This window comes from Ixodes scapularis, unplaced genomic scaffold (genome assembly GCF_016920785.2).
Source record: "Ixodes scapularis isolate PalLabHiFi unplaced genomic scaffold, ASM1692078v2 PGA_scaffold11__112_contigs__length_91849675, whole genome shotgun sequence".
NCBI lineage: Eukaryota > Metazoa > Arthropoda > Arachnida > Ixodida > Ixodidae > Ixodes > Ixodes scapularis.
Genome location: NW_024609837.1, coordinates 7,798,441 through 7,826,124, shown reverse-complemented (window position 1 = coordinate 7,826,124; position 27,684 = coordinate 7,798,441). Strand labels below are relative to the sequence as shown.

General features: G+C 45.7%; 2 protein-coding genes across 2 annotated transcripts; both read right to left on the bottom strand.

Moving 5' to 3' along the window:
• Positions 1-6,198: 6,198 nt before the first annotated feature.
• On the bottom strand, positions 6,199-17,931 carry LOC121835171 (cuticle protein 14-like). The gene is made up of 3 exons (XM_042289130.1): positions 17,754-17,931; positions 13,663-13,784; positions 6,199-6,540 (listed from the first exon to the last, which is right to left on the bottom strand). Exons 1-3 carry the CDS (start codon positions 17,929-17,931, stop codon positions 6,199-6,201), a joined length of 642 nt encoding a protein of 213 aa, XP_042145064.1.
• A 2,667-nt stretch (positions 17,932-20,598) lies between these two features.
• On the bottom strand, positions 20,599-24,753 carry LOC120844672 (adult-specific rigid cuticular protein 15.7-like). Its single transcript, XM_040216589.1, has 3 exons — positions 24,742-24,753; positions 22,181-22,264; positions 20,599-20,913 (listed from the first exon to the last, which is right to left on the bottom strand). Exons 1-3 carry the CDS (start codon positions 24,751-24,753, stop codon positions 20,599-20,601), a joined length of 411 nt encoding a protein of 136 aa, XP_040072523.1.
• Between the last annotated feature and the right edge of the window lie 2,931 nt (positions 24,754-27,684).

Here is a 27,684-nt window from a genome sequence, read left to right as displayed (position 1 = left end):
TTACAATAGAACAAAGACTAGCGACGTGACCGTCCGGAAGTCGTTTCAGAACTGACTGAGATGATATCTATTCTTGAAGCCAGTACCTGGCAATGTGAATAAATAGAATATAAAAAAAGAAGACTGAAAATAAAACACACACACATCGGAAGCGACTTTTTTTAAGTGCTATAAAGCATGGAATGAACTATTGAAGGAGTGTTGGCATAAATATTTCTTTAGAAGTCGTTAAAATTACCACCTACTATAACCCGTTCATATGGATTATTATGGACAGTTTCTTTTAAAACAATGACTTCTTTAGGGCCTGATTGGGGGTGCCAAACCTACCTAAGACTTTTTTTTTTTTCGGCGCTGGTTTTTTGTTTGATTGTTTTTCGTTTGACTTTTGTACAAGGCCGCACAAATTCAATATTGCAGTCCTGAATTTCAAAGTGAGCGGTGTACAATTCGTTGGCTATTTTCGAACAAACTAATGCTGCTAGTTCACACAGATCAATAGTGCTGTCCTGAATATTAAAGTGAGCCCTCTGCGTTGACGATGTCGTTCACGTTCGTAGAACCCTAAAACGTTTCCCGTAAACCGACAATTCTTTCAGGACATGATCTTTGGCGTCTGTAATAAATTAGATTGTTAGTCTAGACCGATCAACGATCAATGTATACTGTACTGAGTTTTAAAGCGGGGTCTTTTCAATCGGTAAGCGATCACCAGAAACATCTCTCCATCCTGATTATGCCGGTCCCATCAGAACGCTGCATAACCCCGGAGAAATACTTCATCATATCTTACAAAATCATAAAACCAGAATTGAGTCGCCACGATGATTGAATGGTCGATTGTTTAATTGAGCCCTGATAAACCTAAAGCCAGCATATCTCTTGTTCCAGCGTATCTCTTGCGGCTTCATAGACCGATATTTCTATTATCCTCTTTATGTCACTGATGGCTTAAGAATCGCCGGGCGTTGTACGTTCTGAGCATCACACTATCGCTCATCGGCCAATGAGAATTATCAACTTTCCCGATACGAAGGCCAAACAACCAATGACGAAGCCAGAAGCGTGAACGCAAACATAAACGCCCGCGCTCCATAAGCTGTCTGCTAACATGGCAACAGTGTTCTGAACCCAAAGCAGGGATAGGGACAATGGTTGCTTCGCTCTAGCGGATAATAACCTCCAATTACTCCAGTGGCTCGTTTTGAGACCCAAGAAATGTTGGTGCCCTCATCTCCATATTTATTACTGGTGCACGTGCTAGAGTAACCCTTGATTACTGAGAAAAAGCAAAGTAATCCAAAAAAAGAAAGCTTGGGAAAACTTCAAGTGTAATCGCCGTTTATGAGGAACACAAACTTAGTAAAAATAAGTGCCCCGTCATTGCCTTCGCCATTGTTGGCTTATTTAAGCCCATTGTTGAGTTTGACCGCGCACCGTAGTGCTTTTTACTTTATTTCCGGTGTTCTATTTATAGCCGGAGGTTTGGTGCGATGCTTACATCAATTGGGGCATCGTCTCGAATTAACCTGACCCAAAATTGGGGTTGCGCTATCTCGGAGGGTTTCTGGTTCCTTCGGTTTTTACGTCATTAGGCGGTTGTTTAATTATGAGGTATTGAGCAGCCGCGAGTGTCGCCCGCAAACATTGCGATATAATCGAGAATGGTTATGTTCCACAACTCTACTTCGTCGGAGTTTCTAACCTTACCACTGCCACTATGCGCGGCCTAATATAGCTGACGCTTTACGACCCAGAAAAACGGCGTCCACAATCGTCGTTAAATCTGCTATAATGCTAACGGGCCTTCAAAACCAGTAAATTAAAAAAAATATATTTCGGTATGGGGGATAATTTATTTACTAATGGAAATGACCTTGGAATGCCAAACTATTCATAGTTACTAGTTATGTGATACACCCCTCCCCTCAGCTGGACTGTCAGTTAATGCTGCTTGACTTAAGCGGTACACTGACAGACCTCATAAATTACTATTGACTTCATTAAATAGCTGTGATGTTTGTATAACAGAGGGTGCAGCAAACAGGATGCCAACAACTCAACACGCTACCACGCAAGAATGTGTTCTGGCTTTTGAGAACCTAGTCTAGCGACATGTTTTCGAGCCCAGCGTAAAATGAACGAGCTGTTTGGTAACGATTAAACGAAGCACCGTTTGTACCACTGTCCTTCGAAAGCCGAATTTCGCACGGTGTAGTTTACTCGGCTTGACCCCTTGCCCCGTGAATGACCACTATTAAGGAGGATATAAATAATAACGCACAATGCAGCGAACGAATCAAAACGTGCAATGGTGGCGCAAAGACAAAGCAACATTGTACGGTTGAGAAGCTATAGAGATTTTAATATTTTTATTTACACTGGAACAATATTTCGCCAAGGGTTCTACAGTGAAGCTGGTTAGGGGCGCGTAACATGGTTAGAGGACATTCAAGCAGCACGCGGGACAGGGCTGAGCAGAGACGAGGCAAAGCAGGACGCAGGACATTGACAAAGTTTGGAGAGTTGACCTCAGCAGCGGGGAGGAATGAAAACGAAGATGTACACAACAGGGAAGACGGTCAGTTCTCTCGAGCTTGTCCGTCTGGTGGTAGCAGACACAGCACAAAATCTGGAAATAAATAAGGAATAACGTTTACAGCTCATATCGCCGCTTGCCACCTAAAATGTCATCATTCATTCCAGTACTCTACAGCCACTTGCAGTTTAAGAAACAATGGGCTGTCTTATTGTGTTGACGTTTCCGGCTTCGTGATTCGTTATTTTTCGTTCTCGGTGACTAACGGCGCTATTCCATTGACTGCGCCGCGATAATGAGGTGCTTGGGAATGGTCACGCTCTCCGTTCCTTAAGCTCTCAGTAACTATGCGGAGCGCAAATTCGTCTGCTTCTTGATGATGATGATAATGATTGGTGATGTCAGGACGTCGAGCTCAGATAGACCATTTGCCGAATCCCCTAAGCGCCCCGGCCCGCACTCGAGGAATCACGGGAACGGTGTTTTTTCAGTTCCCTAGTGATCGGCATTTGAGACCAATTCGATGCTTTCACACTTTTGAGTGTATTCCGGAGTCATCCTGAATAAGCGCCGTGTAGAGTCCAAAGGCCTGTCATATCACTTTTGAAATTTCTCGTCAATGTGAGCGTTTTCGATGCTGAACCACCCTTCAACCTGGCCTGAGCTGCAGAAATTTCTTACAATATTAACATTGTGGTACTGCTTTGAAGACAGTGAAATTAACTTAGAAACGTTAAAAATTCTGTAATTTTTAACGTTCCGCTGACTCCGAGCTGTTTCGGTTGTTGCGAAGCATTGGTTTTTAAAACAATTCATGCTAAGACAACAACCACGAGGATTATAATATTGTAAGAAATTTCTGCAGGTCAGGCCACTTTGAAAGGTGGCTTGTATTCACAGTATCAAAAATAATGACATAGACGAAAAAAAAAAAGTGATAGGACAGGTTTTTGGGCTCTATGCGCCGCTTATTCAGGATGATTCCGGATTGCACTCAAACGTGCGTAAGCATCCAATTGGTCGACATTACCGTTCACTAGGGGATTGAAGAACACTGCTCTCATGATTCCTCAATTGCGGGCCGGGGCGCTTGGGGATTTAGCGAGTGATCTATCGGCTCTGATTGAAAGGATAATGGGTAGGCTTCGATACTAGATGCCTTGAGGTCTGCCAACAGGTCTACCCACTATCCTTCCAATCGCAACCAATCAGAGTTCGGTGTTCTGACGTCGCCGCAACCTCTGCACAAGAAGCAAGCGAACTTGTGCTCCCCATAAAGAATATATTTGTCCGGTCAGGAGGCGTAGGCGTCACAAACAGATAGAAAGAAGTATGAGCGAACCTTCAGGTAACACCATGGCTAAGCGTAGCCTCTGTGAATGAACTGAACGTAGTCAGTCGTTATACTTCGTATTTACCGATGGTAGATAAAGTAATGTTCAGTAACTCGTCGCTGATGAAGTGACCCATCGCCGAAATTCGACAATATTTTCAGAGTCACTTCACACTCAAAATGCTCGAAGGACATGCACTGATCAGCCAGAACATTACGACCACGCCTAAACTGTGGAATTGAGCAGGCCTAGCTGACGTGTCATCCGCATTAGCTACCAGCAGTTGATGCGGAGGGTAATGCACGACTGCTGGAGATACAGATGTGTTATTTTGTACAATGTGTGCGTGTAATGAAATTTGTTTTGGGGATTTAAGCGACTTTGACAAAGGAGAGCACACTGTGAAAGCTGTGGACTATGTCAACATCATTGCTGACCACTTACACCCGTTCATGGCTCTTCCTTGCCTAATGTTACAACTCATCAGGCCAGGATTGTTCTACAGTGAGTTTAAGAACAGGATAATAAAATCCGGTTGATGTCCTGGCCACCTAACTTGGCAGATATCAATCCAATTGAGTATCTCTGGGATTTGATGGGGTGCTGGTTAGTAGCTCATAAACCAGATGCTTTTTAATTACCAGAATTTCGCGACCCGTGCTTGTAAATCTGGTAATATCTTCTTCCTTACTAAGGACTTCTATAATCCATACCAATACGGGTCGGAACTGTCTTGCGTGCAGAAGGAGGACTAACACGATATTAGGTGGGTGGCCATCATGTTTTGACTGATCGGCGTATAAATCACATAGGGTTTATTGTAGATACCGAGCCACGGTAAACAAAAGTTGAACCATCATCCTCTTTCAGTCCTATTCATACTCTTTTTAATTCTCCGTCAGTCTGGACTTTGATGCTATAAAGCACGTCTGCTCAGTATAGCGATTGAATAAATGGGAGTGGAATGGAAAGGGAATGCGTTGTTTAGAGCACACTGCGAGTTACCGTTGTGACCACGTGTTGCTTCACTTGGTTGTTTTGGTACACAGACAAAAAAGTGTGCGAGTTCTCATTCCTGCAGAACACGATATGTCGAATCAATGCGAACAATAGAATTCCAACGAACGACAAAAAAGGCTAATCAAAGAAAAAAAACATGCAAGCGATGTGCAATAACCGGTGAAGGCGAGCGGGTTGAACATGAATACATAAAATTGAAAGAAAAAACACAGAAACGCAAAGTGGTTGTCCTGTGCTTGTCCTCTGTGTTTTAATCTTTCAATTTTATGTAGATGTGCAATAAATTTGCCACCTCTGTAACCACTTTAAGGTCTGATTTATGTGAATAGTTCCTTCGTCTAGTGTGTAAAATTCCGTAGCTGTACCATTCCCTTCTGTAATTCCCGTAAGGAACTTCAAGGATAATAAATAATGGTGGTGATAATTAGGAGCTTGGCGCTTCACTTTCCCATTGTCCCTCAGCAAATCGCATCTTTGATTGAGATATACAAAAATTGGTTAAAACTTTCATTTTTAAGAAACTAATGTTAACCAAGACTAAATAAAAGCAAAAGCCTGAAATAAAAAAAAAAAGAATCGTAAGGTAATCAAACTTGCAAGTTAAAGCTTTCTTGTATATGGGAACACAGTCCAGAGGTGGCGCCGTTGCGTAACTTCTACAGACCACTGTGCAATTACAATAATATCTACACATACGGTAGCCTCAAGTAAACCGGTAACCTATCGTAAAATAATATTGGCAAGAGAAAAACACTTATCCATATTTCTCGCCCGAAAGCCTGAGAAAACGCCCTTCTCGGTCACCGCGTATTTGCGCGACAAACTTATTTTTTTTTCGTCAACTATTCGCGCATATTTTCACAAGGAGGCGCTGTAGTTTTGATTGTCAAGACTGTTGCCAAAATACTAGAAAAAAAAGTGATGAAACTGAAACCATTAAAAAATATATTATGTGGTTTGTTGCCTGTAGGCAACTGTCGCCAAAAAAGGGTTAACTTTATCATTCGCTGGGATCCTTTTATTATTCGTCCTGATTGGCTGTCTCCGCGTTCTACGGGCAAGGAGCTCGCAGACTTGTTTAAATGGGCAACTCGCAGTCGTATCTTGATGCAAACCCCTACAACGCAGTCAAGCCTTCACTTACCACCTCTGGACGTGATTCATAGATTACACTGACTGGCCCACTGCACGCTTTCCAAATAAGGCAGGCAGACATTTCTAAATTGGATCTCGACTCACCAGGCGAGCAACAGGGAAGAACGTCTGGTACACACTACAGGGTGCAGACGTGGCACAAGGAGCACATCAGCCGTGGAAACCGCCGAATCCACCGTATCCACGGAACCCTCCGGCGAACGGGAAAGCTCCGTAGCCGTAGCCGGCTGAAGGCACCACGGGTCCCTTGGCCGAGATGTAGGGTGCGGCCGCGGCGAGGCTCGTCTTGGTGCCAGGTTCGTTGGTCTTCACAACGGCCCGGAAGCCCAGCTTGTCGGCCACGTACTCGACGCGCCTGGCGCGGCCGTCGATGTCGGCCAGGGTGTAGCTTCCCACAACGGGGCCGTAAGCAGAGCCGCTCTCGTAGCGGCTGTTGGTGGCGCCCAGACCGTTCACGATGTTGTAGCCGAAGTTGTTGTAGCGGCCGAAGTCCTGCGGAGGTGGAAATAGTGTGGGCGGTGGTGATTCGGTGCTTTTATGAGACTTGTCTGGTTCGCATGTCGAATACACTCCCCCCCCCCCCCCCTTCCCCCTTTTTCAAGCGCTAAAAAGACAAAACGTCTTTTTTTTATTTGACTGCAGAAAACGTGAGGAGCCAGAAGGACTTATAGAGCGTTCGCGACCTTGTAGCCGAAGTTATAGCTGCCGAAGCCCTGCGAGGTGAGGAAAGTTGAGAGGGCGGATATTTGAATTTTGTGATGAGACCTGTTCGGTTGGCATTACAAATACACCGTACCCCCCCCCCCCCCCCCCCCCCCCCCCTCTTCCACCGTCAAGAAGGTTATTGCGGAGGATTTGTTTTTATGTAGAACCCACGATGAGGCCAACACCACCAATAGACCATTTCGTTATCTGCCTTCTGCGAGCTGAGAGCTTTTTCCTACTGGGCTTAGTGTCGTGTTCTGAGCATGTTCCAAGTCGTGTTCTGAGTCACCCTTACCTTGCGAAATATCAAAACCCACGCGTCTGGTATTTCTTAAAACGTTCATTTCCCCGAACTCGTCCTGTTTCTTGCCGATAAGCAAAGGTAATATATATGTTGTTAAGGACAGCTAAGAAAGGCAGGGAGTGACCGAGTCCCCAGATTCTTATTATCTTTCCGCATAGATTAGGATTTTGGGATTGTCTAATAAGATTGCCAAGCACCGAAGCAGGATACAGGAAGAGTTATCATAGTACCTGCGTTTCTTAAGATTGACGGTTGGTCAATCAAAGCGCGTTCAGTTCTTTCCGTAATGCTCGGTCATTTCATGACACACGACGGTGTGTCATGAAACGACGGTGTGTGCCATGTGTGTGTCATTTCATGACACACACATGACACACGACGGTACCGTTATGTTCGGAGCTCAACGCCAAGCGTTCGTCGGACGCATGAACCGAACGCAAGTCCCAGCAAGGACGCTAACGTGGCCTTCGTTCTAAACCCGTGTCATGCTTGGGTCGTAGGATGCCGGCGTCAACACTTGAGTGCACTTGACTCCCTACTCTAAGGTGCGATCAGTTGTTTGCGCTATGCCGAGAGCGAGTCGTCTGCTTCTTGCGCAGGAGTTGTGGTGACGTCAGAACCACGCCGAGCTCTGATTGGCTCTGATTCAAGGATAGTGGGTAGACTAGGGAGCCTTCATGTGCGCTTTGCTTGGGTGATGCCACCCTTTGTAATACCACTCGCCGACGAACCAGCAGCCATTTTGTTCCTCGGCGATAATCCGTGGGGCTTATAACCCTCCCGGAAACAAGCACCTTATCTCACATGTTCGGAGCAGCGTTGTAGAACCCACGGAGGGAGGATTAGCATTTTCCCCCTCGGATGGGAGTACCGATGGACACAAAGGCCACTTTCCGGCGCACGGGGAAACAATGAGGGGAACAAAATGGCGGTGGAAGAGGGTGTGGGAAAGGGAAACAGGCAGTTGGCATCACTCTATGCGAAGCGCACATGAAGGCACTCTAGGGTAGACCTCAAAGCAACGTACCTTGAGGTCTACTCACTATCCTTCATTCAGACTCGCAGTGTTGGAGGTAACGCGTTACTAGTAACGACGTTACTGGTAACGCGTTACATTTTTCGCTAACGCAGTAACGTACTCGTTAGTATTCTGAATGACTAACGAGTAAAGTATTTGCGTTACTTTTTTACGGTATCGGCTATCAAATTTCGTTACTCGTTACTTTTGACCAAAGCTGGTGAAATCCTGCACGAGCTTATCTCAAAATCCTGCACCAGCTTATCGCTGCACGGAACCAGCATCCGTCACAGTAAAGTAAAAAAAAAAAAAAAAAAAAAAAAGAAACTCACTTGTTGAAGGCGAAACAAACCTTCGGCTACCAGCTAATTCTGTTCATCCTCCTTTTTCTTTTTCTTTTTTTTTCATCGTGTCACCACCCACAAGGCTTGAACGAACGACTGCGTTACAGCCTCCTCCCCTCCCTCCTCTTCCCCCCCCCCCCCTGCTTTGTGCAGCAGAAATGGACAGCGGGGGGGGGGGGGGGGGGGGGGGGGAGAGCCGTGGAGAGACATTCGTTTACAACAGTGGACAACTAGTGGCGAAGCGATTTGCTCATTTTTCTAGTTTCAAAAAAACAAAACAAAAAAGAAACACCCTTTGTGGAATATCTTTACCATCGCTCTCCCCCTCGCTGCCTGCAAGTTCCTGACCCACTTTTGTACACAGAAGAATCTTTCGCTTGATTAGTCTTTAATTCTCTAAGGTCATGATAAAAAGATAAAAAAAAAGTTTTAAACCTGGAAAGAAAACTTACAAACACGAAACCTTTTCTTTTTTTAACAGAAAAACTAAGAGCTACTGCTGGTAAGAGACAGCAAGGGATTATAGCCAGTGTGCTGGTAACCGGTGTCCTGTTCCAGATAGTGAAGTAAATCAGTCACTGGTAATAGTATGAACCGGACTGTTACTAAAACCGGCGTACAGATGAGGGGTGTTGGTTGGCTGGTTGTGTTCCAGCAGTCCCCGTTCGCATGCTGTAGTTTATAAAAGCCGATTGACTAGCATCTCCGACTCATTCTGCGCGTGAGATTGACATGAATACCGAAAGTCCGTCGCCATGGCCAGCAGGTCTGAATGAAATGTATCAACTAAAGGAGACAGAATCAGATAATTTACAGTTTCAATGCCTAATCTGCATGCCGAAAATTAAGCTGCTTCGCGCATCAAAACACTATGAAACCACTCTGTAAATTGTTATCTTTATCCAAGCTTGTTAAGGAGGCTTATCATACATCTCTGCCGAACATATGTACTCGAACAGAAAAGTAACGCAAAAGTAGCGTAAAAGTAACGTTCGTTATTTTTGAAAAGTAACGGTAACGGTATATCGTTACGTTTGTAAAAGAGTAACGTAGCTCGATAACGCGTTACTTTTTACCAGACTAACGAGTAACGCTATTTCGTTACTTGTTTTCGGTAACGGCCACAACACTGATTCAGAGCCAATCGGAGCAAAGAAGCAGATGAACTTGCGCTCTACATTGATATCTTTCAATGCAGGTGCGAGGGTGAGGTTTAGTGAGTAGTCATAGTCAGAAAGAGTGTAGGAAACGCGTGACGTGGCTTACTAAGTCCACGCTTCTTGCTTCGTGCTTCGTTCTCTGGAGCACTTATCGGCTCATGCTGAAATCTCATCTTCTGCGGAGTAACAGTAGGCTCAAAACTCGAAGCTCCCTACGTTTCTGAAGTTATCAGGAAATATAGCCCAGGCCCACGAAAAAAGTTCTTGGAATGAAGTTAAAGTTTTTCGATGCGCCCAAATTAGCGTCGAGCAGGAAAGACCTTCGTTTTTTTTTACCAGAGTGAAACTGCAGAGGCGTGAAGGTCAAGTGAGAGTTTTATTGCCTAAAACAAAAAATTAGATTCTTGTGCGTGTAAGCGAGGCCAGTCAAGTCAAAAAATGATAAACTCACGTTGTATTTTCTGCGCTCAATGCCGTTTGAAGGTTTCTTCCTGACTAACGGATGTTGAAGTGTGCACTTTTCACTTGGTTGCGCATGCGTGGACGCTAAAGAGGGTTGATGACTGGTTTGAAGTGCGCTTTTTTATAATTAGACTCGTGTTTTTGCTACGTGTAGCAATTCAGGTCAGGTCAAGCATATATGAGTCAAGGGCTGGTGTCGATTTTACTTAAGCGGAAGTTGTTTGAAGTCGTAAGAAAATTTGGACAAACGAGAGTATGAAAATTTGTACGATCGTTCTACGGCCTTGAAAAAAGTGCAACCTAGCGACATAATATAGACGGGATCTGTTTCTTTTTTTTTTTTTTTATGAATAAGGGTTTGAAAGTTTATAATATTCCACTTTGTAGCCGCTCTTAACTTTTTGCGGGGAAATAAGTATAAAATATTAAACACATTTTGTGCAACAATCAATTGTTATTACTCGGATTGAAATAATACAAAACTCAATATGATTGACTAGTTTTTTTTTTTTTTTCAAAACCTGCGGAACGCAAAACCTGCGGAACGCTTTAAAGGCATTTTAGCTCGGACGAATTAAGCTTTAACATCATTATAAGAATCCCCAGCAGGTTGAGTGTCGTTAAATTGAGGAACCGTAATAACTGTTATCTAAGTTGAAGTTCTTACTCGCTGCAACAGATGCTCAATTGTGTCCCCGCATCCTATGACATCAGCGTTTTAGCACGATACAAAACTAGAGCTTAAATAGAAATTCACCGGTAATTTGAAATTAGGAGTACGGGTACACACCATGTTAGCGAAGCGTCTAGAGTATAATACCCGTGCCACACGGGCAACTCGAATGCCATTTACAACGAATGACATTTCTGTGATCGGCGAATCAGCTCGCAACCTGTCGCACGTGGAATGCGCTGCGCCCGGAGTGTCGCGCGCTGATTGGCCGTCCGCTCAAATGTCATTCGTTGTAAATGGCATTCGAGTTGCCCGTGTGGCACGGGTATTAAGAATTTTGGTAGATCGTGTTTTCGGGCCACAGCGTTTGTAGCGGGGGCTCGCGCATGCCACTTCGACGCATGCTCCGAAGCGCGCGCCCCCAGCGGTAGCGGGCCTTTGAAAACGATCCACTAAAACTCCCTAGCAGGGAATTTTAGTGAAACCGTACGTTAGACGTTCGCTTTGCTAGAGGGAGCTCGTGCTGTCACTTCGAAGCGAGGATCGAGCACGCGCCCCCCGCTGGGTCCGCTTTCTGCAGCGTACGATCTACTAAAACTCTCTATTATCTGAGAATGGCTACGGTTATAATGAGAGAATTATCACATTATCTTCGTTCTGTTCACCTGCACCTCCTGCATCGGTGCAGAAAAGTCTAGGGCAATGTACTTCCGGTATGTATATTGAGATAGGACCGGAAGTACACCTTCCTACACTTTTCTATACACGTTTGCACGAAAGGCTCCTGTGCGCTGCCATTTTCAGCGATGCTGGCGCCCCGTACCGTTTCCGCCATGCTGGGGTGCGCCAGGGGCACGTCAGTGGGGTGCGCGATGACAAGATGGTGCCGTTTGCTGCATCGCCGATGGCTAACGTTAGCGGCACACTTACCGTCTCGGAACGCAGGAGGAGGTATCCCCACAGAATCGTATCATCACATATTGTAAGACGGGGCATCTTTAAGGGTTGGAGCTGACTCTATAACGATCGCAGCCTCTGTTCCTGCATGTTGTGGAAGCCAGAGCTGCCTTGAGCGCAGCCATCGTTGATGCAAAGGCCATGCGACTTGTGGCGGATTCTGAAGAGCGCCTTAAGACTTTAGATCTTTTTGAAATTTTTCGATTTGTTACCGGTTTAGGCATTTTATTTAATTATCCGTGCTCTTTCGCGGTCGAAGACGACGCGTGTACGTTTTATAAATATTTTTTTCAATTTCTTTCTGCGCTCAGTGGTGTGCGCTTCGGCGAGAGACGCTTGGCAACACTGTACGACAACCAGCGAACGTCCTGGCTGGAGAGTAGGTCCGCCTCACCTTGGCGCGCGGTTCGAGGTTAAGCCGGGATCCCACTTGCAAAGGTGTATACACTCCTTGCACATAACGTCATTTCCGTTGCCCTCCAGAGAAGAGGGGAAGAAGGAGCTCCCCTCTTATCAGGACCCTCCTTTCTGCCTTCCGGATTTGTACAGGCGTCGCTATTCTCCCCCCAGAAGATTATAGAAGATAAACCTGTCACTCAAAATTCTTACAAAAGCAGCTTCCCTCTCCTCCTTTTACTTGGTGTTCAAAAGTGTGCGACATGACGTCAGTGCAAGGAGCCTATACACCGGTGCGGGAGGAGGAGGTAAATAGAACGAAGCTAGTAAGGACTGTGAACTTCTAGTCGGCTTTCACATATACATATTTCTTTTTAAATGTTCAAGTGCGTTTTGTCTATGGTTCTTGACTCGTTTAGTCGCGGTCACGCAGCTAATGCATCATGCAAGTGAGTCTGCAAACACCGTCTGAGACACGTTTCTTCCTTCTACGACAGTCCGGCTGTCACATTGGTCATACAAGAGTTGTATGCATGCAGACTGCCTCAGGCATGTTTCTTCCTTGTCCCTGTCACATGGGTCGTACCGTAGCCTCCTCTATACACACGAAGCCTGGCAGTTCGACGACGGAGCCATATACAGTGCCCGGTCGCCGATTCGGAACGCGAGGATCTGGTAGCACGAAGCATCAAAGAGCCATTTCTCGGGGAACCTGGATGTGAGCGCACAGCTTTTGCAGCGGCGAGAACCCGAAACACACTTGTTCGGTCGGGAGAAGTGTGTTTCGGCGTCTCGCCGCAGCGGGGCGCCAGTCACGTGGCTCTCCTCTCATTCGTTGTCTGCTGTTCCACCTTTTTTTTTATTTCGGAGGCCGCTTCTCGTGGCGATCTGCCAGGCTTTGTGAGTATATAGGAGACTATGGTCATACAAACACTATCTGCGGAGATGTTGGATGAATACACATGTATGGAACATTATTCGAACAGGCTTCGGGCGTCTCCGCAGATAGTTCTCTGACTATACTTCGTCTCATCCTACGATGGACTAAAGGCAGAAGCTACAGACCGCCAGATCCGATCACGAGCCACTTACAAGTGGCGTGGTATTTCGCTTCGATGTACGTATCGGCGCCCGCGTCTCAAATCACTAATGGGGAGGGGCGGACGGTAGTACGGATTGGATAGTACTGAGTGACTCAACAATTTTACATTGCAAAGAAAACTATGTCATACAGGCTCTTTGCAGTGTCGAAGCTATACAAATGATGCAGCGCTTTTGGACTCGGAGTATCACTCGTCCACCCCTAACCAATGCTAAGCGTGTCATATTTTAGCTTGCAACAAGGTCGGACCTAGCGGCCCGTGGCTTTGGCCTCTAGTCCGTCGTAGGATGAGGCGAAGTATAATGTCTGCAACGAACGCTGTGTCCTTTGTATGATGTCTGAGCGGCCTGTCTGCGGCTCTACGGCGCCCTTGTTTTACATATTGGTGTACCGCCACACTGCAAGAAATTCGGTACCAGGCGCAGGAAGGGCCGCGACGCCACATCCGTCAGTGAGTGGTGCACGGGTGTACGAACGATGGTATCACACTCACATCTTGTTTGCGGTGTTGCCTGCTGAAGCCACCGTAGGGACCCACAACACCGGCCGTGGCCACAGCGACTAGTCCGCAGATCACCGAAATCTGTTCGAAGAGACATTCAACGTTTAAAATTGCTCATCTATAACGATTGACAACTTAACGATTGCGGGACGTCGCCCCAGCACGATCGCGTTTCTTACTTCGCGATTAGTTCTTCGGCGTTGCTACGCGGAGCGTAAGTTCGTCCGCTTCAGCGGGAGGGGGGTTGCGGTGACTTTGGAGCGCCGACTCCGATTGGCTCCGATTGAAAGGATAGTGGGTAGACCTAAAGGCATCCAGCATCGCGGTCTACCTACTATTCTTCTAGTCTAAGCCAGTCGGAACTCGGCGTACCACAACCCCTGCTCAATAAGATTTGCAGATGGCACAATCTTATTGAGTGCGGAGCGATAAGAAAATCCTGGAGCCTAGTCGCACCCGGTATTTATTAAGCTGTCAGTGACAACGAGTAAGGCCACAAAAATTCACGCTCGTAGCCAATTTTTGTTCGTAACAATTTGTAGTTGCGTTATTACATTTTCTAGGGAATCATATTAGGACCGTATGTAACCATTCGGGGGATTGGATCAGTATCTTCTTGACTGCTTTCACGATACCGACCTCTTTCAGACTTAACCTTCAAATTATGAACTCTCAATAATGACTGTATATTGAGGATATTCAGCGCTGAACGTGCCAGCAAAATGAGTAGATTTAAATAAGGCCCTGTGACCAAAGGCAGATGTATAAGCTAAGTGACAATATACTATCTGCGGTCTTAGAATTAGGTATGCGCAAATCTAACGTTCTTTAGGATTTTCTATGTAACATAAAACAATAGAAGTAAAGTGAAGATTGGCATTTGGTTTTCACTTTGTTCGGATGTGTGCCCTAAAAACATATTGGGACTACTTTCTTGGGGAAACACTCAGAGAAAAAAAGACATTGCGATATACGCGAGGGGTTTAGCAACTGACCAGACATTGATAACCTTTGCCACTAAAGTTGCGTGCGGCTTTGAGATGCTGAGCAGGGCGTTCATCTGCTCAGAATTCGTTGCCCAGTCCGGCTCGTAATACTTCTTTCGAGCTTAAGTTGAGCCGTAGCCGAAGCCACGAGGTAACGGGATCAATCAAGCAGCGTCTAAAGCGGAAGTCACTAGGCCTTTTCTGGTTACGATTGCTACAGCGTCCATAGAACACGCGCAGAAACACGAGGGACACTATGTTGGTGCGCTTTTGACGCCCTCTGATTGGTTCCCTCAGCTCGTAGCGTCGGCTGCGTCCGGACTTAGCGTAAAACGAAGCATAGAAACAGAGTCTCGGAGAAGACTGCGCGACAGAATAGAGTGCCAAGGCCAGCGCACGAGCGGAGTGACACGTGAAGTCGAGTCTCAAGTGCTCGGGCGCTTCAGGCTTTGGCAGGCGTTCTTTCACGCAGTCTTAGTAAAGACGCTGGTTCCATAGGCCTTTCCATCGTTTCTCACCCTGGGCGAAAAATGCTGAGTCACTCAGCTGTGGACCCATGCGCAACGTCTGATCTACCCCACAGCAGAGCAACAGCGCACGCGCAGAATGCGTTCCACAGCCCAGCAGACCAAGATGGATGCGCGCAGAAGGCGATTTTTTGCGAAGTTCTATAACACTTTGTTTGGTACCAGGTCCGCGAGCAGCCGATGCCAGGATCCGATCGAGTCAATCAAGCTGCGGTAAGTGCGCATCGTCACGGGCCCTCGTCATTTTGCGGGTTTTCTATCATCAGGGGCCCTAAACTCGTCAAACACAAAGTGGGTGCCGGATGTTAACGGAGAGCGCCGATTGGACGCCGGCGACAAAAGTGCCAAGTCATCGTCGGGATAGTCCAATTAGTGCACTCCGTGGGCTTCGGCCCATACTTTGGGTCTGACGAGTTTAGAGTCCCCGAGGCTCTAAACTCGTCAAACACAGAGTTGGGTCCGAAGTTCATGGAGCGGGTCGATGGGACGACGATGACGTCGCGATTTTGTCGCCGGCGTCGAATCGGTGCGCTCCGCGAACTATTGGCGCCAACTTTGTGCTTGACGAGTTTAGGACCTCTGATATGCTCGCTTTCCAAAGCTGGGCTACGACGACCGGCGCTGCATGACGCACCCCGGCGAGGTGTCTCTCAACGTCTGCCTCGCTCCGACTTTCAACTGGCCAGGCGAGTGTCGGGCTCCGAACCTCACCCGTTCGACACCGATTCGGTGAACGCCACCCAGTCTGTAAGCGTTAATCGAAAAATGGAATCGATTCCAATTCGAATTACTCTCGGTTAAAAGTATTTAATTGGGTTACTCGATTACTCAAGAAAAAGTAATTGGCTCTTACCTAAAAAAGCAACAGTTACTTTTCCGATTACTTCAGGTTTTCAAAACGACACATTTTTCTGCAGGGCCGAACACGTGTCTTTCGTTCTGTTCATTGTTGGACAAGAATCGACCAACTTCGAATTACTAATCTTCGTAATCCACCAATAGTGGTAAACCGCCGATCCACCTGTCCGAGATTTGGTTTGAGAATTTCTCGGTAGGAAACTTGTGTGGAGAAGGAAACATAGTAACGGATTTCTCTCACGATTACTACCTTATAAAAGTAATCGAATGATTATATAATGACTCTAAAAGTAATTGATTAACGTTAATTTGATCACTCGTAATGAGTAGAGTATACGTGTGTCGCCAGCGTGTAAATATGGGGCAAACAATCCCGTTGTCACGGCAATGCTTTAACAACGCGGTTGTTTGTCCCATACTCACATCGCGGTGCCCATTAAGAGTCTCCCATTGGCCGAGAAACTCGGAGGAAATTTCGCGCCACGCGTACTTCCGGTTCCGTTACACGTTACTCTACACATGGATAATACGGATGTCCGTCTCTCTCGTTATAACCTCTTTCAACGCACAAAACTGTTTTTTTTTTTTTCAATATATATAGTATAGAAAGTGAAACAGCGCGACCCAGTCGGTCCGCGCTGTATAGAATATTTCTTCCGCGGGACTTCGAATAAGTTGGACGGGGAGGAAGACTGATGGTTTCCATGACGACCAGGTTCTCTCGGTCACGCTCTCCTGCTATCAGCTGTCTCCGTTTCGCGCGCGTAACGTATACTGCTTCTGTTTGTGATGTGCTGTTTGTACGGAAGGGCCTTATCTCCACGACGGCCACGATGCGCGATGGTGAACTTTTGGTGTTGCTTGATTGGTTCCACCGGATGCTATAGTCAGTGACAGGTTAAGAAACGCTTTTTGGCTGGGTAGGAGGAAGCAGACGGAATGTTGAAGAGAGGAGGTGGTTTCCTCTTTTTCTCTCCAGCATTTTGTCTGCTTCCTCCTCCCCTGTCCTCCTTTCCCTCGAAAACTTTTCTTAACCTGTAACTGACTAAAGCGTCGACTGCGGAACTTGGTGTGAAACGAAAACAATCCAGATTGATTTCTTGAACGAGTTTATATCGATGCCTCGTCATTTTTTCTTCTGGCGCGAGTGATTATGTCATCTTCCAATATGTTTGGCGAAACAAGTTTAAGGCTGCCAAGCTCTTAACAATGATTATTAAGTTTTAGTTTTCCTTCTCTTCTAGACCTACTGCAGTTCTCGAAAAGTGAACAAACTATCTGTCCATTTTAAGTAAACTAATTGATTATTCAGGCTGAATTCTCGACTAGCCAATCAAATGTCAGATCGAGCCACAGATTTACTCTCTCTCACAATTGTAAGCGTAAGCACAATGGTCTTACGTTAACAAAGTTGACGTAAGCAGTGCTTACGTCATGCTCAGTGACACAGCGCAGAATGTTTTTCAGGTATAAAGATATTTTCAGCCTCGTCATTCCGTAGACTACAGCTACTGGCTCTCCCAAGTACCCCGCGAGAAAATTGACGCATCGAATCCCTCGGAGTATTAACAACACTTGCAAAGACAACCGCCAGCAGCACCCTTGTTGCAAAGTGATTCGATTGCAACATTAATCTGCGTGGACAACCCACGATTCGCGATAACTTGCAAGGAAAACACCTACAGCGCGGTGCTCGACATCGAGCTCTCACCTGTGCAAACATGGTTCCACGGTATCCTGGTACTCCCACTGACCGCACCCCTGGGCAGTTCCCATTTTATACCAGGACCAGACGACGCGCCTCCTCTTTTGTCGTCACTTTTGTTACTTTCGGTTTCAACGTGGGTGAGCTTAAAGAGGGTAAAAGGGCGGGGTATGTCGGGTGCCATAATGGAGAGGAGGTCACGTGATTGCTGGGCAGTAAGTCGGACCTCCATTTGCTCAGGAATGCTCATGACCCTGCGCCGTGTCTCCAGGCGCTGCTGGCGGTCATTGAGGCGAATTTGGGCGATCATAACTGGAGGGTGGGGGTGGGTCCTGTTGACTCGTGCAGAGGCTTAGCGTAGCCCTTCTCGGCTCACAGAGGCCGGCAATTTCGCGCGAGCGTGTGGGTCTTTTCTGCGCCACCAAGACAGCCGCATACAGAGAAAAAGAGAAACGTACTAGCTTCTCTGTTTGTTTCAAAAGCGAGAACATTATGCGTTTCTCGCGTTACGCGGAGGGTGACCTTCGCACGCTTCTAAGAACAACTGAGATGTTGGCGGAAATTTAGCGGAAAAAGAAAGAGTCGTAGTTTGGCAGGTCACACACACACACACACACATACACACACACGCGCGCGCGCACACGTACACGCACGCGCACGCACGCGGGCACACATGCACGCACGGACGCACACGCACGCACGCACGCACACACACACACACAAACAAACACACACACACACACACGAAAAGGGGGTTTAAACTTTTGGCTGGAACCCTTTTGTACTGTGGGTGGCATCGTCACGGGATGTGGTAACTGCTGTGGAGAAGTCCGAGGGGGCTGCAATTAACGGGGGATTAGATAGAGCAGGTGCGCCAGCATAGTGTAACGGGCGTCTAATATGTGTGAGGTTTTTTTTAAGGATTAGTTGCTCAATAATCACGAGATAAGTGCTTGTGGTGCCGTTGCCTATTAGCGTGGAGCAAAATGAGTAGAATTAATAAGCTAGTACTGGTTAGGGTAGAGCATGTGGCTGGAAAGAACTAAGATCTGTACAAATTAGAGAAGAGATAAGCCTATTATTGGTACATTGCACGCAGAATACGAATGTTTCATGGAAGCGACTATTTCTTAAAAACGTGCTTTAATCAACGCACACAGAACATCACACTTGTTCGGATCATCTCGAACGTGCGGAATGTGCAACAAAAAGCAAGTTCGTCGTCCCTTGTCCCTAGTTTCTTTTATTCTTTCTGTTGCCAGTCAATGTACAGACGAGTTGGTAAGAATGAATCATAATGTAACACCTGATAGTGTCTGTGATTCGGGAAAATTAAGAACTTTAAAGTCGAAGGAAAAGGCAACGCTTTCCTGCTGTTGTCTTTTTCGTCGACTTGAGAGTTTATTAACTTTCCTGCACGACAGTCTCAAGTGTTACATTATGATGAAAGAAAGTCTCCCAGTAAGCAACTGTCAAGTTAACACTCCAAAACATTACTGCGTGTGTGCTTACCCGCGAAACAGCCGGTGGACCAATCACTGGAATCTACGGATGATTCCCAGCGAATAGCCCAAGTCTGAAAAACATGTGACAAGAAAAAACCATCTGCGCGAGAGAATCATAATAACAATACTTCGCGGTATTTTTTTTTTTTTTCAATTTGCACTATTACCTAGGTTTTGTCAATCACTGATTGCTCTCCGTTGAACGTTATGACTTTCTCACAACGTATACTCTGTAGAAAAGTAAACAGGCGGGTATTTTACATCGATATCTGTTATGGACCCTTTCCAGTATGTGCTGTGGCGCTGAGCTTGACGTTTCAACGTTCTCATTGCCACAACGCAGCCTGTTGGTTAGGTCTAAACCTATTACTAGCATTGTCATTCGTCGAGCTCCCTCGAAAAATTGCAGATATTGGCCCTCCCAAAAGCTTTATGGGAGAGAAGTTGCTCCAGATTTCTTCAGTGAGCGGGGTCGGCTTTCAAATCAAGCGGGGCTTCAAATCTAATCATAGGCCTTCAAAAAACTCTCCCAACCTTTACCCGTCCGCCAGCCACAATGTTGTCACGCGAATCCTTGATGGGGCTCCTACATCCGAGCAAAGACCTTTCGCCGGAGCACCGTTCACCACTCAGCCTTAGTATCCGTGTCTACCGTAGCCGTATCCTCCCTGTCCGCAAGTAGGCAAGTCCTTGCCGTGAGTGATTTACTTCCAAAGCAAGCGAGACCTCAAATTTAAACGGTCTATTTATTCCCCTTCAACCAAGCTCCCGTATTCCTACCCTCCCACCAGCCACAGCGTTCGCATCAATCTTCGATGAACCGCTACTTCTCTGCGAAGTCTTTTCGCCAGAGCAACGTCCACCACTTAGCCACAGTAACCGCGACCTCCGTATAAGTATTCTCACTGTCCTCAAGTAGGCAAGTTCTTCCCGTGAATGATTTACTTCCAAAGCAAGCGAGACCTCAAATTCCAACGGTCTATTTATTCGCCTTCAACCAAACTCCCGTATCCCTACCCTCCCATCAGCCACAGCGTTCACATCAATCTTCGATGAACCGCAACTTCTCTTCGAAGGCTTTTCGCCGGTGCACCATCCACCTCTCAGCCGAGGTATCCGTGACCTCTGTATCCGCCCCCGTATCCTCCCTGTCCGTAAGCAGGCACGTTCTTTCCGTGAATGGTTTACTTCCAAAGCAAGCGATACCTCAAATTCAAATGGTCTATTTATTCGCCTTCAATCAAACTTCCGTATCCCTACCCTCCCATCAGCCACAGCGTTCACATCAATCTTCGATGAACCGCTACTTCTCAGCGAAGGCTTTTCGCCGGTGCACCATCCACCTCTCAGCCGAAGTATCCGTGACCTCCGTATCCGCCGCCGTACCCTCCGTGTCCGTAAGCAGGCACGTTCTTTCCGTGAGCGGTGACATAGGGGGCGGCGGCGGGCAGGCTGGTCTTGGTGCCGGGCTCGTTGGTCTTGACGACCGCGCGGAAGCCGAGCTTGTCGGCCACGTACTCGACGCGGCGGTGGCGCCCGTCGACGTCACCCAGGTAATAGGAGCCGTGGACCGGGCCGTAGGCGGCACCTTTCTCGTGGCGACCGTTGACTGCGCCGTAGCCGTTGGCGATGTCGTAGCCGAACCGGTAGTGTCCGTGGTCCTGCGTGTCCAACAAATAAAATCAGATAAAAAGCAACAACAGCAAAAAAAAAAAAAAAAAAATTAAGTTTTTTTGTTTTGGTGAAGAAGGAAGAGCAGCGGAGCTGTAGCTTCTGTTCTCGGCGGTGGATTTTTAGGCGAGCGATCTGCCCTTCTTTCGCAAGGGAATCTGAAGCGCTCGACGCAGTGGAATTTTAGGCGATAGCGGCCTCGCGGCGGTTGCGGAACCATTCGCGCTGCTGCGCACATCGCCGCTCGTTCCGTCCTCACCCTTGTTCCTCCGAAGAAATGTTGCCCACCATCTATGAGCGACGGCAGCAACCAGTTGTCTGGTTGTCGAGGCTGGAAAGGCTGCCGCGATCCATGAGCGACGGCGGCAAGCAGACAACCGGCAAACACAACACTCTGCACAGCTACCGCCATCTTTGAGCGACGGCGGCAATCAGAGTGTTGTGTCGACATTTGTTTGGTACCCGGGCACAATCCTGAAAGAAACTAGCCCTCACCACTCCGCTGTAAAAAAAAAAAAAAAAAAAAAAAAAGAAGCGTTTTGGAATCTTTGGCGAGCTTTCTGATTCTTGGAAATTATTTGACATTACTGCAATCTGGAGGTTTCTAGAACCTTTGACAGCCTAAAAACCTTGGATAGGCAGCCTAGACTTGAAACTTTATTTGAGTTTACTTTTTCACGAAAAACAAAACAACAACAAAAAAAGCCAAAATAAATTAATCTCTGAAGATATTTCTTTAACGTTTCTAGAGAAAATGGTCGCCTGCCATAAAATTGCTGTACCACCAGGGAAGTGTAATCATAATGGCTACGATTAGTCCTGGAACCACCGAAGAAGAGTATAGAGAAGGGTCACAATGTACCAATGCTAAACGAAACATCGAAGTCAGAGGAGGCTTCCGAGAACTTTCAAGTTCTTCCTAGTATCTTCAATATTTTTATTTATTGAGATGCGTTTTATCATAAGGTTGTGATCTAACCATTTGACCGAATAAATACGCTTGAACCCCAAGTGTCTTCGACTACCTTAACGCTTTGTTTATACCGAATTTGGGAAGACAAATTCCCGCATCTCTTTGGATATCTGAAGTTTTCAGCAGCGCGCTTCACATATGGCGTGTTTCGAACAAACGACTTTGAGGCGCCGTTGCGAGTAGACCTTCAACGATCTTTAAAACGCCGGCCGCGACGTTAGGCGTTCTTCTAACACCTCCCCCAGCGGCCGCACGAAAAGGAAAAGTTTTCTGGGGACACTTACGTCCTGGTTTCTGTAGGTCTGGCTGTGGCCTCCATGGTGTCCTCCTCCAAGTGCAACGGCTACGAGGCCCAGAACGAGAGTCACCTGGAGAGGTAAAAAGAGAAATATTAGATTAATTGATAGTCATCTCGAGTTGTGACGCTGCTTTTTCAGACACTCTTTAATACTTGTAAAAATATACATATTTGATTGTGGTTTCGATTGCCTATGCTCAAAAGTTATATAATTCGGATATTTCTCTTTTTTTTTGCCAGAGACAAAATGATGAAGGTAATTTCAGAGTGACCATCGTTATTTCGATTGCTTTAGGTCTACAGGGTCCGGTGACTCGCGACACGCTGTCTTATGTTGTATGCGCACTTTAACAAGTAATGGCTTTAATACGGAGTTTCTCTTTCACGTTTTAGTGCAATAAAATAAAGTGGTTTATAAATTTAAATTTTGTTAGCTTTGAACGTAAAGCAGTACATGTGAGCGATCCAAAAAGGATGTCTTTATTTATCGCGCGAGCTTGCGCATTTTTTTTTATTGCATATGAACATTTACTCTATTTTTCTGCTTTAAATTTGTACCCCCCCCCCCCCCCCCCCCCACACACACACACACTTTCCAGTCCACCGGAAATAACGCCTCAGGCGCTGTGCGGTAATTCGAAATAAAAATGAAAATAGAAGTAATTACCAGCCACCTAAAAAAACATAAAAAACACGAAATGCTTGTGTAATGCCTTTAAATACAACTGATAAGTTTCCCTAGGAAAAAAAACAAATGGCACACACACATGTCTAGGTGCAGCAAGAACCCCAAGACTTCAACAAAAAATGGTGCGCCTGTGAACGACAGTCTCCTTTACGTTTTGGGGTCATAGTTTGTGGCTCATGATTCTTAGAACTCTGTTAGTGTTGCTGCGTATTCATATTTTCTTTAACTGTCTTAAATACGCGATTGTTCACAGCGTACTTTCAGAACGCTTCCATTCAAAATTAAGATTTAATTTTGCTGCATTTCCACCGGTTTTGACATATCACTGAGATCTATACTTTAGGAATACTACATATTTATTTCTCGAAATAAAGGATTATGCGCATTCGTTCTTTTCTTTCATGTGCATTTTTTACACTAAAATTTACTTTGGTAATTCTCTATCAAACCTCGAGGTTCTTACAATATCATAGTAAGGAAATAAATAGGATATTTCTATTCGACAAATCACAAGAACGGGGTTCACATAAAACATAATGCGTCTTTAAACTTAATTAAGGAGACACATAATTATAACGAGGCACGAAAGCAAAACGTTTCTGTGGGATTAAATAAAAGTAAGCATAACAAGTTTACAACACCGAAAACCATAGCATATTTCCGATATGCACAGTGAGTGTAAAATAAACAATATTTTGTCCTGTTTCGTTTAGAATATGTTTCGATTACATTTATGCAGTAATAAGCAAATATCCCGATAACTTACCTTCCTACTATTAATATTTGCCTGAATGTGGTCGGACTCTTTTTTATCAACAGCGGTGCATCTACATTTCCATGGAACACGTGAATAAGTAATTATCGTGATTTATAGAAATTTGATAAGAAATGCTATCATATGGTTAGAAAATCAAGATAGCATGGCAGCTTAAGATCTCTTGGTCGTCGTAGTGAGATTAATCATTGCCTCGAACAGTCATCCACCAAGAGATCAAAGTAAGGCCATTTTAATTTTTTGTTCGTTGGAGCGACGTCTATCATACAGGAGATCAAAGTGACGCACGCAAAGTGACGCACAAAAAGTAACACACACAAAGTGACGCACACAAGGTTTCTCGCCGTCGGCCAGCTAAACGGTAACACGTATTTCAAAAGGTAAATGCCGTACTCATTAACATAGGTAAAGAATCTTGCAGCACAATGTCAAACGAGTCAGTTTCTCCAGAGCACAGTGGACTCTGCCAAGAGCCGCTGAAGCCTGGTTGGAACGGTAACGTTTCTCGGCGTGTCAAACACGTTCGTCGGCGAGCAGAGTTATTTACCAGTTTTCTGAACCCATTAAAGAATTAAATAGAGTGCTTCAATCTAGAGAAGATAATATAGGGAGTTTCATATTTTTTGAAGCCTCAGCAACTGTTTCGAATGTCGATACCTCTTACTGCTGCTCGATATTACAGGAAAAGTCTCAATGAGTTGAAGGCAAAGCTCTGACGTACGAATCTCCAGTTTGCCGGTTCAAACCTCAGCCGAAGTGCCTGCAATCCGACGGAGGCTTATTGCGGATAAGGTGCCGTCGAACCGAAAAATGTGGTTGCACGTTAAAAGATCCACGCGCGGCCGAAATTATTACTCAGATTCTTTGCTGGGGCGTGCCAGATGCCCCTCGATGATTTCGTACGCAAAACCCCCCAAACTTGATTTGAAAAGTATTACAACCGACATATTTACTTTCTTAATTAAGCATTCCTATAACCGCCTTGTTTAAGGGATGCATAGATGTCAGTCAGAACGTAGCAAGTAGGGATTCTAGCATTTCGAGCGGTTCTTCGTCTATCAGCGGCGGGGACCGACTTACTCACCTGAGCGATCATGTTTCCAGTGTCCAGAGAGGCTGACTGCGACTGCCGTCCAACCGAAGGGTCTGCCGTTTTTATACTGCGCGGAGCCGTATCGTGCGTACTGGTCAATTGGCTGCGGTCTTGTCCAGCCCGGAACGAAAACGAAGAAAACGCTGTTTGGAAGTTGACGTCATTTCGTCTTCAAGAATGCCGCCATTCCCGCCTTAAAATCTCGTTCTGCTCGGGTCATGGGTCCCGCGGCTCAATCGGCGTCCCTCCAGTATCCATTCAGGCGAAATGTAGTTTTGCTTCGACTCTTTTTATTGTTGTTATCTCTCGTTTTCGAGGCGGTTTGTCGCAGAAGCCTGTTGCTACGCGGTATAGACTCCGGCTATACAGCAACCCTGCCTTGTCGAGGGACTATATCTCTGTGTGCACTTACAGGCAACTTCAATACAACGAGGAGTGGGCAGTCTTACCTTATCTTACTCTTATCTTATCTTACGTTATCTTCTTATCTTGCTGTCAATAGGAAGCCATTGAAACTTAATATGTGTTTTTGGGGGTGAAAGGCCTGGGCCCGAGGGTAAGGGCAGAAGGGTACTTCATTCTAAAAGTGTCTTTGAATTCAATTTCCTTCAGAGAATGGTTAACATCAGGATGCGATTAGATGTGGAAGCGCGATACGAGCAGGAACCATAGAAAACTGAAACGACGTACTAATTGTTACCACGCTTATCACTCTTTTTGCCTATGGTATTCTGAGCTTCGTCATTTACTAGTATATTTTTTATTCTTCGTTGTGATTGGCTGTCTCCTGTCTTCAGCACACGACACATAACTTGTCGTGTGCCGTATGTTAGTTAGTGTAGGCGGTTCGTCTTATTTAATTTGTACGCCCTATATGGTTTGAAGGTGGGTACAATTGATCTGGTCGCAACACCACTTGGTATAAGACCTAAACAAAAATCGCAACATTATAAATGCCGGGATATATATGTCCTGCACTATGGTTCTTGACCTTTCAGCGGTTATTAATAATTGGAACTGAAGTAAGACAAATGCTGACATTTGTCTAAATCATGAGATATAGTCTTATTGAAGCGCTGCCCCTACTTTTGAGAACGTTCAACCGCTACTTAATATTTGTATTAAAATTCATTATACTGATGTTGTCGGCGCTTCTGAATACATACTTACGTAGAATTCTTTGGGAAACGCAGAGAAAGGTGATCAGTAAGATTTATGGTTAATGCAGGAACTGTCAAATTGAAAAAAAAAAAGAAAACACAGCCAAATAATCTACTGACGGTAGTAAACAGGAATTGATTTTAGTGCTTGTGTCTTAATCCCATATGCAATCATGACGGAATTTAGGGTTGGTCGTTCGTTAGACTTTCTAAATAGCCGGGATAAGGTGCTCGTATGCTCCGCGGAAACTGTGCAAGCACATGATTGTTCACAGTCTATGTTTTATAAAATATTGGTATTATTTGCCTATTTATATGTTATCAACGATTCATTCTTTAGACAGGGTAAGTGGGTTCTCAGTGTTCTAGTGGATGATACTACAGGAAAGTTCTTTCTAGCATTTTGTTCACATTAAACTCTTGAAGTGAAATAGTTCACCCATAACAGAACGTTGTGTTAAACATTTCTATAAATATTTTCATTATTGTCTGCCGTTTACGGTAACGCGTAATAAGCAAAGTGCGACTTCCTGTGATTAGGCATTTCGACTTCCGCTGGTTGAGGGCGATTTTTCATTAATAGGAGTGTTCCAATAACCGATATTGCATGCTGCAGTCGGTGCGCATTTCGCTCGATCGGACGTTTGTGTGAACATTACTTGAACTGTAAAGAAGCCGCGGAAGAATCCCAACGTCTTGAAAGACTCGCGCGCAATGAACCATTTCTGAACCTGGATTGGGTAAGTCAATCGGTTGAAAGTGGCAGTGACTTGCCGGATTGGCGACAGTTGTTTGACTGATCAATGAACCGACTCAGTGCCAATCTGCATTGGGAATGCCTGATTGGTTGACCTGACTTGATGCAGCCTTTGCTTCAATCCATGATATTCTGAAACAGATCAACTCAGGCCGTCACGCACTCCAAATAAACTAGGAGGTTGACGAAGGTCGTGACAGTGGTTACAAGTCGCCGCATGAAAAAAAAAAAAAGGTTTCACTGTGCTTTTGCCATTATGATCTGTGACAGGTTAATGATGGTGTCTCGAAGCCCCACTTCCGGCACGCGCTCGCTGCCTTCCATTGTGCTTTGGGTGTGCGTGCTCACAAAACGCCGCGGTGCTATGGAAGGTGGAAAGTGCGCGCTGGAGGCGGAGCTTCTAGAGCGTTCTGTACCTGTCACTGACTGAAGTTAGTTGTTGAGACGGTAACACATACATAGCAACATATGGCCGTTCGATTGAATGTAGTAAGCATGTAGTTATTGGTGTATGTGAACCAAAAAGAGATGTGAAAGTAGGTGAGAAATCTTTTTAAGCGGGCTACCAAGGGCCTATACACCAAGTCAGAACATAAAACAGGTGACTTAAAAGATTTGCTTTGATAGAAAAAAAATATCAAGCGCAATGTACTTTATCATGGTCCTGCTGTCGCGAAGTTTTGCTCGCGCGAGTATTTAGTCTAGCTTCACTTTATGTTTTTGCCTTCTCCGAGATTTCTTTCCGTCTAACACGGGCGGCTGTTGGATTCCACCGAAGTCGGGGGGCCCCAAATGGGGGAGAACGTGAACGCCGTAACGCTGCACTTAGTTTATAGAACCCCGTGTTGGAAACGTTTTGTCTTGTGTATGTTTGCATTTGGGATCTCTACTTCGGAGGTGGTTTTGCGCTGTGTATGTGTAACTTCTCTGTCTACGTACGTATGTGCTTTCTGTTGTTTATGGCTGCTCTTGTGAGCTTCGTTTGGAATGTGTTCTGTCTCGTATATGCGCGTGTTT

Excerpts from the sequence above, each read along its gene's own strand:
- LOC121835171 (XM_042289130.1), bottom strand. The coding sequence starts at position 17,931 with ATGGCACCCGACATACCCCGCCCTTTTACCCTCTTTAAGCTCACCCAC. Across the intron at positions 13,785-17,753 it reads GTGGAACCATGTTTGCACAG|CAATTTTAAACGTTGAATGT; the intron begins GTGAGAGCTCGA and ends GTTATAGATGAG. Across the intron at positions 6,541-13,662 it reads GGCAACACCGCAAACAAGAT|GACTTCGGCCGCTACAACAA; the intron begins GTGAGTGTGATA and ends CCACCTCCGCAG.
- LOC120844672 (XM_040216589.1), bottom strand. Across the intron at positions 20,914-22,180 it reads AGACCTACAGAAACCAGGAC|GACCACGGACACTACCGGTT; the intron begins GTAAGTGTCCCC and ends TTGGACACGCAG.